Genomic DNA, 12847 nt, shown 5'->3' with positions numbered 1-12847 from the left:
TGATGCAGAAGACTCCATTCCTTCTGCCTCTCCACCTGAGGAATTTTCTTTTGGGGAAACCTTGCATGCTATGAGGGAACAATTTCAATGGCAGGGCCAGGATTTTTCAGACTCTAGGAAAAGGCTTAGGACCTTTTGCATTTGCCACAGCATAGGCCTTTAGCCATTCCTCCAGTACTTACTGTTGTGGATGATGCATTTAATGATGCTTGTACTGCTCCTGATTCTCTTCCTCCGGCCCCTGCTAAGCCCGACAGGTACTACAGGGTTCCGGACACACATTATCATTTGTATAAGGCTCCTTTTGCAGATCCTGAAACTATCTCCCAGGGGCCCAAGGCTGTAGCAGCTACCTCTGCCAAAACCCTCCCTCTGAAAGGGAATCTAGGGCCTTAGAGAGATGGGGTAAAAAAGTTTACACTTCTGCTACTCTTTCGGCTAGGGCCTTAAACTGTCAATTCCACATGCTTCAGTATCAGGAATTTATGTTAGATCAGTTAACTAAAAAACTGTCCTCGTCTGAACCATTAGACAAAAAATCTGTTCAGGAAATGGTACATAACATTCAGCAGGTCAGTAATCCTTCCTTAAAATGCGGCTATGATGCACTGGAGGCTTCCTTTAGATCAGCTATGACTGGTACAGTGATCAGAAGACATGCATGGTTAAAGGAGCAGTCCTTACCAGACCATGTTAAATCAAAGCTCCTAGATGCTCCCATGGATAAGCTCAATTTGTTTGGCTCCCCTGCACAGCAGGTGCTGAAGAAGGTGGAAGAGAAAGCAAAATCTGTCCAGACAGTCAAGGATTTCTTACAGGTCCAGCCTCCAAGGTTTAGTAGGAACTGGCCTTCCAAGAATTGGTCCTTTCCAGACACCTCCAGAGCTCAGAGAGGCAGGAATAGGCGCCCAAGAGGCAGGGGTCAGTCCAGAGGTGCCTACAGGGGACGTCAGTGGCAGACTAACAACCAGCGAAGTACTGCCACAGATCCAGCCACCACCACTTCCACAGGACAATCACAGTGACTTGGCTCTGAGACCGCCTACCAGGGAACAACTAGAAGCACCCTTAGGTGGAAAGCTAGCCTTATTTTCAGTAAACTGGCATCACATCACAGGAGACAAATGGATTTTACAGACAATAGACCAAGGTTACAGGTTTCACTTCCATACTCTACCAAGGAAGAGAGGAATGCCAAACCTACCTCCAAATCAGAAGACAAAAGCTCTAGAACAAATACACCACTTACTAAGGATGAGAGCTATAGAAAGGGTACAGTCTATGGAACAAGGGCAAGGATTTTACTCCAAACTTTTCCTGGTGCCAAGAAAAGAAAACCAATGGAGACCTATTCTTGACCTGTCCGCTCTAAACACATACCTCATTGTTCCAAAATTCAAAATGCTGACCCTACAGCAGCTTCTTCCCATGCTGGGCAAGGAGTCTTGGCTGGTAACTCTAGATCTCAAGGAGGAATACCTGCACGTCCCCATACGACCAAATTGCAGAAGATACCTCAGATTTCTTGCAGGATCAGAGCATTATCAATTCTCAGCATTGCCCTTTGGCTTATCTACTGCGCCCAGAGTATTCACGAAATGCCTGGCATCAGTAATTGCTCATTGCAGGCTTCAGGGAATTCAAATTTACCCTTACCTGGACGACTGCCTGTTACAAGCGGACAACAAAACAAATTAACAAAAGATTTGAAAAAGGTCATTCATCTACTGCAAGCCCTGGGATACACAGTCAATATAAAAAAGTCAAGGCTGCTACCATCCCAAAGGATAACTTTCTTGGGTGCAGAGCTGGACACATCAAATCAAATGGCATCCCTCACAGTAGAAAAACAGAAGCACCTTCCTCTCTATTTCATGGCATTAACAAAGCAGAACCAGCTAACAGCAAGGAAAGTCCTGCAAGCCCTGGGTTACATGGCATCCTGCATAATATTGATTCCACATGCCAGACTACATATGAGAAAGTTACAATGGTACCTAAGGAATTTATGGTCTCAGCACAAGCACAGCCTAGAAACCCAAATTCCAATAATTCCATGCCTGAAGCAAGAATTCCAATGGTGGGCTCAGGCCTGTCAATCGAACAAAGGGCTGCCCTTCCACAACACTCAACCAAGCCAGACTATCACAACGGACGCCTCAGACCTCGGTTGGGGGGCACACATGCTGGACAAGTGCATACAAGGCTTATGGACTCAAGACCAGCTGAACCTACACATAAATCAAAAGGAGATGCTGGCAGTAAAACTGGCAATTCAGACATTCAGACCATTTCTTCGACTAGGGTCGATTGCTGATAAGGACGGACAACACCACAGTTATGTGGTACATCAACAAACAGGGAGGCACACATTCATACCCTCTATGCTGGATGGCAATGGACCTCTGGAATGTGGCCCTGAGCTTCAACATCCAGTTACAAGCAATATTTGTACCAGGAAAAGAAAATATACTAGCAGACATCCTAAGCAGAACTACCACGGATGCCCACGAATGGATGCTGCATCCAGACATCTTCAAATCCATTACAGGGAAATGGGGACTACCAGAAATAGACTTATTCGCATCCCCACACAACCACCAATTGAAAAAATTCTGCACGAGGGCATACCACCCACTTGCTTGGAAGGTGGACTCCCTATCTTTCAGTTGGAAAAACCTGACAGCATATGCATTCCCACCTCTTCCTTTGATGCACAAGGTGCTATTGAAGATCAAAGAAGACCGTCCAAGGATCATCCTGATAGCTCCAGACTGGCCGAAGCAGCATTGGTACCCATTACTGAGGAGCATGTCTCGGGAACAAATATGGCCTCTGCCCCTAGTTCCCTTACTGTTAACACAGAACAACTTCAAAACCCTGCATCCAAACCTAAAAACACTGCAGCTGACTGCCTGGAACATTGCATAAGACAAAATAACCCAGATTTATCTCAAAGGGTTAAAGACATTATCTTGGAGGCTCTCAGACCCTCAACAAGGAAGACTTATTCAGCAAAATGGAAAAGATATCTCATTTGGAGTGCGGCAAAAGGAGAAAATGTGTCACTGGTAAACATAGCTAACATCCTGGAATACTTGGCAGAGCTTTTCCACAATGGCCTGTCCTATTCTTCCATTAAGATTCATGCATCAGCTATTTCAGCAGAATACAACATGGACCCTCCAGTCTTCTCACATCCTCTACTCAGGCAGTTTCTGAGAGGAATTAAAAATGTAAAACCACCAAGGAAACCACCATTGCCCGCATGGGACTTGAACTTTGTGCTAGAAAAGTTGACACTCCCTCCTTTCGAGCCAGCAGCAACAGCAGAATTACAGTACTTATCATGGAAATCTGCTTTCCTGCTTGCAATCACTTCAGCAAGAAGGGTTTCTGAACTACAGGCATTAATGGCAGTACAGCCCTTCCTTATCTTCCATCAAGATAGTGTCTCCATGAGAACTAATCCTACTTTTATGCCAAAGGTGGTCTCCAGGGTATCTTTAAACCAAGCTATCCACCTGCCTACATTCTTCCCCAACCCACAGAACAGGGGAGAAAGACTATTACATACCTTGGATGTACATAGGCAATTGCGCTACTACTTGGACAGGACCAAGAGCAATAGAAAAACTGACCAGCTACTGGTAGCATATGCAACAGGAATGGAAGGAAAAGCAATTTCAAAACAGACATTCTCTAAGTGGATAGGAAATTGCATTAGATTTTGTTACTCTTACCATGGAAAGACAACTCCAGAAAACATCAGACCTCACTCCACAAGGGCTACAGCCACTACTACAGCTTTTTTACGAGGAGTGGCTACCAAAGACATTTTAGAGGCTGCTACTTGGAGCTCCGTGCATACATTTGCCAAGCATTATAATCTACCCTTATACTCCAGATCCCGAGCAGGTTTTGCCACTGCTGTTTTGCAAGGGATCTTAACTGCACCATAATCTTATTATTCCTCCTCCCCCAGTTTGGCTGTGGTATTCTACCCATTTGTAAGGACTGCAGATGCATCCTTGAAGGACATAGTACAGTTTTGTACCTACCATAAATGTAGATGTCCGAGAGGTATGCATCTGCAGTCAGGATTACCCTCCCTCCTTCCCCTCTGTGGTACTCCTAGGGTATTTGCCCATCTTCTAGCTAGCTGGGGGAATCTATTATGGTGTATTTGTTTGTATATATGTATATACATGTTTATTTTTATTGCTCTCTCTTATTTGGAAACTTTTACATTTATCCAAATTTAGCCTTCCTAGAGGGCACCGGGCATCTGGGGCAAGAAACACTTCGGAAAATGGCGTCGGCTGATACCTTTATACCCGAAGAACTGCAGCTATGACGTCGGGTGAAGTGCGACATCAGCCGAGGCCAGACCCAGACTTTGGAATCCGGCCGACCGAAGGGCTGCCTGACGACAGGACAACCCATTTGTAAGGACTGCAGATGCATACCTCTCGGACATCTACATTTATGGTAGGTACAAAACTGTACTTTCCTGAAAATATCAGGCCTCACTCCACAAGGGCCACGGCCACCACTTCAGCCTTCCTATGGGGGGGTGGCTACCAAGGACATTTTGGAAGCTGCTACTTGGAGCTCCGTGCATACATTTGCCAAGCATTACAATCTACCTTTATACTCTAGATCCAGAGCAGGGTTTGCAACTGCAGTCCTGCAGGGGATCTTAACTACACCATCCTTTTCTTAGTACCTCCTCCCCCAGATTGGCTATGGTATTCTATCCATATGCTATGACTGCAGATGCATCCTTGAAGGACATAGTACAGTTTTGTACCTACCATAAATGTAGATGTCCGATAGGTATGCATCTGCAGTCAGGATTACCCTCCCTCCATCCCCTCTGTGGTATTCCTAGGGTGCTTACCCCTCTTTTAGCTAGCTGGGGGAATCTATTATGGTGTATTTGTTTGTTTATACATGTATATAATTTGCAAATGTTTGGAACTTTTCAGCATTTATCCAAATTTAGCCTTCCTAGAGGGCACCTGGCATCTGGAACAAGAAAAACTGAGGAAAATGGCGTCGGCTGATGCTTTTATACCCCAGACGCTCTGACGTCGGGGAAAGTGCGACATCAGCCGAGGCCAGACCCAGACTTTGGAATCCGGCCGACCGAAGGGCTGCCTGAGGCAGGACAAACCCATATGTTATGACTGCAGATGCATACCTATCGGACATCTACATTTATGGTAGGTACAAAACTGTTCTTTTTTCCAGCTGAAAGATGGGGTCGTCCACTTTCAGTGCTTGTCCTTGATAAGTCCTTGTGCAGAATCTTTTTAGTTGGTAGTTGTGAGGGTAGGAAAATAGATCTATGTCCGGGCATCCCCATTTCCTTGTTATCTTGCTGAAGACTTGTGGATCCAGCTGCCACTCATGGGGGATCCGTGGGGTTTCTGCTTAGTTTGTCTGCCAGAGTGTTTTCCTTTCCTGGCAGGAATTGTGCCTGCAGATGTACGTGGTAAGTCAGTGCTGTGTCCCACATAGTCATGGTTAGTCTGCAAAGGGGGTACGAATGTGTGCCCCCTGCTTGTTTATATACCACTTGACCGTGGTGTTGTCTGTCTTGATCAGTAGTTGTCACGGATTAAGTTGGTCCTTGGAGGCTGTCAGAGCATTTTTAACAGCTAGCATCTCTTTTTGATTGATATGTAGCTCCGGACCCATCTGAGGGAATAGTGTCCGAGGCTCCAATACCTTGAGTTTCCAGCGGCATAGCCGCCTCCACGTGGGAGTCTGTAGCGGCCAGCGACTGTAAAGTAGCGGGCGTCAGGGGCTGCGAAAGCGCCTCACTTGAGAACCTGGCGACTGGCTTTGGAGAAGCTTCGTCGTCGGTTTTGGACCTAGGTTGTTTATCTCTCTCCTTTTCTTTGTGTTTTTTGTGAACACCGGTAGTCTGATGGCTATCCGACGACATTTCTGGATAATTAAACCGGCGTCCAAAATAGTTTAATGCAAAATCATACCGACACTTAATACTGCGTTGGTTAAATCTAGCACAAAACCAACAACCAGAAACGTTATGATCAGGGCCTAGGCAAAGAATACAGTAAGAATTAAAGTCCTTATGAGGTATTTGCTTCCCACAAGAAATACAATTATTAACTTTTTCTGAAATCTCTGGAGCAAGAAAAAAGTTTCCCCAACGGGGTACTTAGCTTTATTGAAGACTTCGGGTCTGAAACTCGAACACGAAAATCTCAGGAGTCGGTTGACCGGCACTTGCGAACTTCTGGTTCGGGCACTGCGCTGCAAGAAAGACTGAAGAAAATGGCGTCGGCTGCTTCTTTTATACCCCTGACAACCTGATGTCAGGGAAGAGGGGGACAGCAACCGAGACAGGACCCAAGACTTTGGAATTCAGGCCGACTGAGGGCAACCTGCCAGCAGGATTACTCAAATGTAATGACTCCAACAGTGAAACACGAAGAACATCTACATTTATGGTAAGTGTACACTAGTGTACTTTTTTATACACCTGACGTCAGACCTGGAGCAACAGCAACCGACACAGAAATACTAAGTCTCTGATATTCGGGCCGACTGAGGGCTATGTGCAGGCAGATAACCCAAATGTGATGACTGCAACAGTGAATACACTCGAACATCTACATTTATTGTAAGTGTACATAACTGTACTTTCTGCACTGCACTGAAAATAAGATACTTGCTAGGTCAGACCAAAGACCATTTGTGGCCTTTGAAGAGAAAAAGAAACGGCTGCTCTTTTTCGGGTAAACAGTCTCTAAGTGGATTTCGCTTTGTATTATTTTCTGTTGTACCTTAAATGGCAAGTAATTACCTGGAAACATAAGGATATATTCTACCCTAGCCACAGGCTGCAACTATAACCTTTCTGAAGGGGGTGCCTGCATTGACATCTTGGAAAGCAGCTACTTGGTCCTTCAAATATTTACATCCTTGATATTGGATCTACAGCTAGTTTAGGCTGCGCAAGCAGCAAACTTGTAGAGCATGCCCCACTGGGATACCAGCCATCCTAAGGACCAGAAGAGAAAGCTGTAGGGAGCCATCCAGATATTGACTGCAGGTGTGGCTTACAGAACGTACACAGTACATTTCTATGCTTAACCTAATTGTAGATGTTTGAGTTTAGTCACTGCTGCAGTTTGGTTTCCCACCCTCCTTTCTTGTGGCCTTTCATAACTGGGGCAGGGCACCTGCCATTCCCTTTTCCGCCCTCTTCTTTATTTCTGGCTTCAGATGAAGCTGTTACTTTTTACCTAGCAGTCTATATGTGAGATGGTATTCAGAAGTTTGGAGGCCTACCAGTGAGAGATACTGTTCCTCAGTATTTTAGGTCTGTATGTGGCACCCTTGTTTTGCTCCATATGAGGCTGTTTACTTGATTATGGTTGACGTAAGCTGAGGGCTGTTATGTGTAATTGTTTTTTTTTTTGTTTCATGTATTTGCATAATTTTCATTGGAAATACAGTTAAACTGTTGATGTAGATTTGGTTTAGTGTTGCATTAAAATTCTTTATGGTCAGTGTCTTTGTTACAAGTGTGCTTGAAAAGCTTTGCTAATCTAAAGTCATAACCACCATTCTTTTTCATTGCTTTTGCTAGGTCTACAAGGAACAGGTATTAGAACCGATGTTGAATGGGACAGAAAAAAGTCCTGCTCTGATTCAAGATTATAAAGAATACCACACCGACACAACTGTCAAGTTTGTGATAAAAATGACAGAGGAAAAACTCGCACAGGCAGAAGCGGCCGGTTTGCATAAAGTCTTCAAACTACAAACAACTCTTACATGCAACTCCATGGTAAGTGTTTTCCTTTGTGTTTTTTATGTCTTTTCCTTGTGTTTGCCATGTGTGGCTTAACTACCACAATAAAATGATTGAAGAAGTACTAAAAGCAGTTAAAGTCTAGCTTTGATCACACCAGTTGCTTATTTTTGATGGCTGTGTTCTTTTATAGGTTTCATAGGTAGGTACTAGGCTAGTGTCCGTAGGGCCTATGTAAGCCTAGCCAAAAAGGTACCCTGGCTTTCGCCACCCAAGAAAATTATTTTGCTGTGCCCCTGTCAAGCAGAGCCACAGAAGTGATCCCCAGGATGAATTTCCCATTTCTCATCCAGTCATCAAGATTTTTCTTGGAGTGCTAATGAGGAGCTTTGTTTGATATAGATAAGTAGTTTGTTCAGGAGTATGGGAAGTCTCTGGGACAGGAAACTATCCCTCCAGCATGTTCTGTTTATTGTGGTGACGAGGTTTAGGTCCCTAGAGTGTGTAGCTTGGAGGGATTGGGATTTCTTTAAGTGGAGCATGTCCAGCAGCTCTGGGTTTCACATAGCTTTGTATGTTAGGCAGAGATCACCTCTGAGTAGGCTATATACAACAGAGTAAAGCTGGAGTTTTTTGAGACTGTCTGCGTAAGACATCTGCTTGAGGCCAGTAATCCTCTTTGTGAGGTATTTCTGCGGCATTTCCAGTTGTTGTAGATGTCTTGAGAGGTACATACCAAAAGGGGCATTGTACTCTATAATGGGTCTAATGAGTGACGAGTAGAGGGGAACAATGCCCTCTTTTTCCTGGATGAGAAACCTTTTGTGATGATGTGTGCCATGTAGAAGGATTTCCTGACTACTGTGGCGATATTATTATCAAAGGAGAGACTACTGTCCACCTGTGTCCCAAGGTCTCATCACACTTTTTGTGTTAAGCAGACTACCGCCTATATGGTAGTTCATGGGTACATAGTTTTTACCAAAGGGGATAATAATCCACTTTTTGGCATTGAACTTGAGGCCATGGCTTTTACACCAGGCATCTGTCTCAGTGAGACCCTTTTATGGATGTCCACATCGTTAGGAGTTTCGATTATGGCTCCTAGTTTGCAGACATCTGCGAACTTTGTTAGCCAACGACCTTCTGTGCTAGTCTGTACTTCAGAGAAATAGATTCCAAACAGGAGAGGACCCCAGGACTGAACCCTGTAGAACTGCACTTGTCACTGGTGTGAAGTCAGATTTGGAGTCCGCTACTTTCACAGTGTGGGTTCTGTCAGTGACCCAGTTAACAACCCATCTTGTGACATAGGGATTTATACCTAGTTTAGTGAATTTATCTATAATTCCAGAGTGGGGGATGGTGTTGAAAGCCTTGGCGAGATCTAGATAGGCTGTGTGAATCATCAGGTTTAGTAGACATGATCTGCCTTTTACAAACCCGAACTTGGAGGCGTCCAGAGTTTGGAGATTACCAATGTCTTTTTTATAATTTCCATGATGATACATTCAATGGCCTTGCAGACCAGGCTCGTCAGGCTAATGGGGCGGTAATTCCTCGGGTCCCTGGTGGCTCCCCCTTTGTGGAGTGGGATAACCATCGCTGTGCACCATTCAGTGGGCAGAAAGCCTGAGGTGAGGCTATGATTGTACATGGTACTTAGGTGGGGTGCCAGTTCGTTCTGTAGTTCTTGTAGAACTCTGCCTGGGATGTTGTCAGGTCCCTGTGTTCTTGACTTTTGAGAGTGTGGTTTTTACCTGTGCAGCCGTGATTACAGGAACTTTGCATTCTTCCAGTATAGAGATGGGCCCTTTAGGGGGTGAAAGCATGTTAGCACTGAACCTGTCTGCCAGGATGATGGCAATATCAGTTGGTTCTGTATATTTAGTGCCATTGTGCTGTAACTCAGAGCAGATCTGAGTGTTGCCATTGAGATTCTTGACATAGCTATAGAATGCTTTGGGGTTTTCTTTAGAATCAGTGGCGATTTTGTTTTCGTAACTAGCATTGGAGGATTTTGAGAGATCTCAGCTTCTTACTTAGACTGACCAGGGAGTTCCTCCAGTCATGGAATTTTACTCTTTTTTGCAACAGTTTCTTTTTTCTGTTGTAGAGTTTGTTTATGGCAGGGGACCACCGGATTGGCGTCCTTTTTTGGGGGGATAGCATCTTGGTTCTGTTAAGGGATAGCACGATACATGCACTCGTGTCAGTGTTTATAAAATGCGTTTGTGTAGGATTCAGCAGTTATACCTCTATTGTCCATCTGCATGGTTGTCGTGAAGTTTGCTACTTCTATCTTAAGCATGTAGTTGGCTTTGGAGAAATTTTTTATGGTGGTTTCCCTAATGGGGGGTTGGGGTGGGATGTGTATGTCTAGGGTGATAAGCTTGTGGTTGGATCTGACCAGTGAGGAATTGACCTCTAGTGTGGAACACAGGTCGCACATGCTGGTAATGACCAGGTCTAGGATATTGCTGCCCCTGCTGGGGGTGTGGATAAGTTGATCCAAGGCATTGGAATTTATGAATTCTAGAAAACGTTGAGCAAAAGAGTTGGTACATGAGTAGTTTTCCCTGTTAATGGTGGGGTAGTTGAAATCGCCCATTATTAGGGTGTTGGATTGTACCCTAATACCTAATATTTTCCAGTGTTTCAAGAAATGAGGAGTGGGAATCCTGGGGCATGGTGGGGGATCTGTAGCAAGCTACAATTTGGATTGCGGTCTTGCCCAAAGTTAGTTGCACTTGGATAATCTCGGATGCATTATGCCGGGCAACTAGGCTGGAGGTGTGGATATCCTTAATGAATATGGACATGCATCCGCCTTTAGTGTTTCAGTCCAGGTTAGGTGGCCAAAAAGGTGTGGTATGAATTATCGCCTGGTAATGCAGGTGTGATCTCTGGAGCCTTGAACCAGGTCTCTGTCATTGCACAGATGCCAGTGTTCTCCATTTTAAGGAAGTGCCTCGTGTGAGTGCATTTTGAGGTTTAGACTTCTAGCGTTGAGTTGATTTACCCTCTGATTTTGTTGCTTGTACCTGTTACGGTGGTGAATTTGTCATTTGAACCTTGCCTAAAAAAGGCACAATAGGGGCGGCAAGAGCCTTGGCCAGTATCCGGAATCCCAAAGGCGACAGGTGCAGGCCATCTCTGGCAAAGCATTGTGGTCTGTCAATCATGTCATCCCAGGCAGTCAGATACTGGATCCCCTTAGAATGACACCAGAAGCTTAGCCAATTGTTGAAGTCAGTCATTTTGTCCTTGTACTGTGGTATCATTCTGGGTGATGGTAGATTGCTACTCAGGGCTGGGGTCATACCTGCTTGGGCTACAAGATCAGAGAGCTCTTCCATGTCTCTTTTCATGTAGTCCAGGGGGGTACGTCTCAGGTCATTCACACCAACATGGACAATGACAGTCATATTTGTACTTGTTGTGGAGTGAAATGAGTGTATGCCTTATGTGGTGGATCCTGGCACCTGACAGTAACTTTCTCGTTGTTTAGCCTGGTGAGTGGAACATTAGTGTGCCTGACTATAGAGTCACCTATGAGATTTCATATTGTTTCAACAACCACTTCTAGTCCCATGGTTTAAACCATTCACTCACCAGATATGAAGTGAATTCAGATCTCACCAGACTTCCAAATTGCCCAGAATGCACAATTATTGTAAACCTTAAAAGGGTTACACTGCATAAGGATGGTTGAGTAAATATCTTAAATTGAAGTTTAGAAGGTACCCGTCTCAGTTCTGAGCCACCATTGGTAATTTTTTGAAAAATTGGTATCAGTGATGCAAAATCACACTGCCTTGGCTTTGCTATAGATTTTATGTAAAGGAAGTCCGTGTGAGACTCTCTCCATCCCATGTACTTTGTCTTCACTAAGAACTGATGTGTTACAGATTTGTTTAGTAATTATCTTTCAAAGTCTGTTTTCATAGTACCGCATGATGCAGTCCCTTAAAATTCAGTGACTGCATCTCAGGTCTGTGACCTTACAAAGCAGCGCTAAATCAGATGCTTGAAGTTCGCATTTAGTGCCTCAAGCCTCCTGCAGATATTCAAGGAAGGCCAGTCTATGTATTAGGCTATGTAGATAGTGCCACTTGTGAATTTGCTTAAATTGTGTAACAGAAGGGTAAAGAGAAGGTTTATTTTATCTCTGGACTTACATTAACTTTGCATCTTTAAGGGCTTAGACCTTTTGGATTGAAGGTGTTTATGTGCACTCCCTAGACGCCCCTTGATGGCTTTCTTGGGAATTAGTAATCTGTGGGTGTTTAGTGGTGCAGTTCACTGTTGCAGTCATAACTTTGATGTTCTTCGTGTTTCACTGTTGCAGTCATTACATTTGGGTAGTCTGCTGGCAGGTTGCCCTCATTCGGCTTGAATTCCAAAGTCTTAGGTCCTGCGTCGGTTGCTGTCTTCTCTTCCATGACGTCAGGTCGTCAGGGGTCTAAAACATGCAGCCAACGCCATTTTATTTAGTCTTTCTTGCCACGCGGTGCCCGAAGCAGAAGCATTTCGCAAGTGCCGGCCAACTACTGAAATATTCGAGTTTGAGTTTCAGAACCAAAGTCTTCACTAAAGCTAAGTACCCCGTTGGGGAAACTTTTTTCTTGCTTTTTACCGATGTCAGAAAAAGTTAATAATTGTATTACTTGTGGGAAGCAAATACCTCATAAGGATTTCCATTTATACTGCATTCCTTGCCTAGGCCCTGATCACAACGTGCCTGACTGTCGGTTTTGTGCTAGATTTAACCAACGCACTATTAAGCGTCGGTATATTTTTGCATCAAAGTGTTTTGGAAACGGATTTAACTACCCAGGAATGTTGTCGGATAGCAATCCGACTACCGAAGTACATAACAAATGTAAAGAAAAGGACAGAGAAAGTTCAGTCGAGATACAAAACCGACGACGAAGCTTCTCCTAAGCCAGTCGCCAGTTCGCCGGTACTCAGTGAGATGCTTTCACAGCCCATGATACCTTCAAATCGCAGGCCTCTACTGACACCCATGTGGAGTCCGGCATGCTGCAA

At 44.5% G+C, this 12847-nt stretch overlaps 1 protein-coding gene across 1 annotated transcript in view; it reads left to right on the top strand.

Annotated features, from left to right (window-relative positions):
* The window catches only part of TOP2B (DNA topoisomerase II beta), a gene marked incomplete in the record, with an annotated part of 2991925 nt that overhangs the window by 1848523 nt on the left and 1130555 nt on the right, over nt 1–12847 (top strand). The window contains 1 exon segment of the mRNA XM_044066877.1: nt 7631–7831. Within this exon segment, the coding sequence (XP_043922812.1) occupies nt 7631–7831 (201 nt within the window).

The sequence above is a fragment of the Protopterus annectens genome, chromosome 3.part1 (assembly GCF_019279795.1).
Source record: "Protopterus annectens isolate FY-2018-M chromosome 3.part1, PAN1.0, whole genome shotgun sequence".
NCBI lineage: Eukaryota > Metazoa > Chordata > Ceratodontiformes > Protopteridae > Protopterus > Protopterus annectens.
The sequence above is the reverse complement of the archived record's forward strand: the minus strand, read 5'-3'. Positions and strand labels throughout refer to the sequence as shown.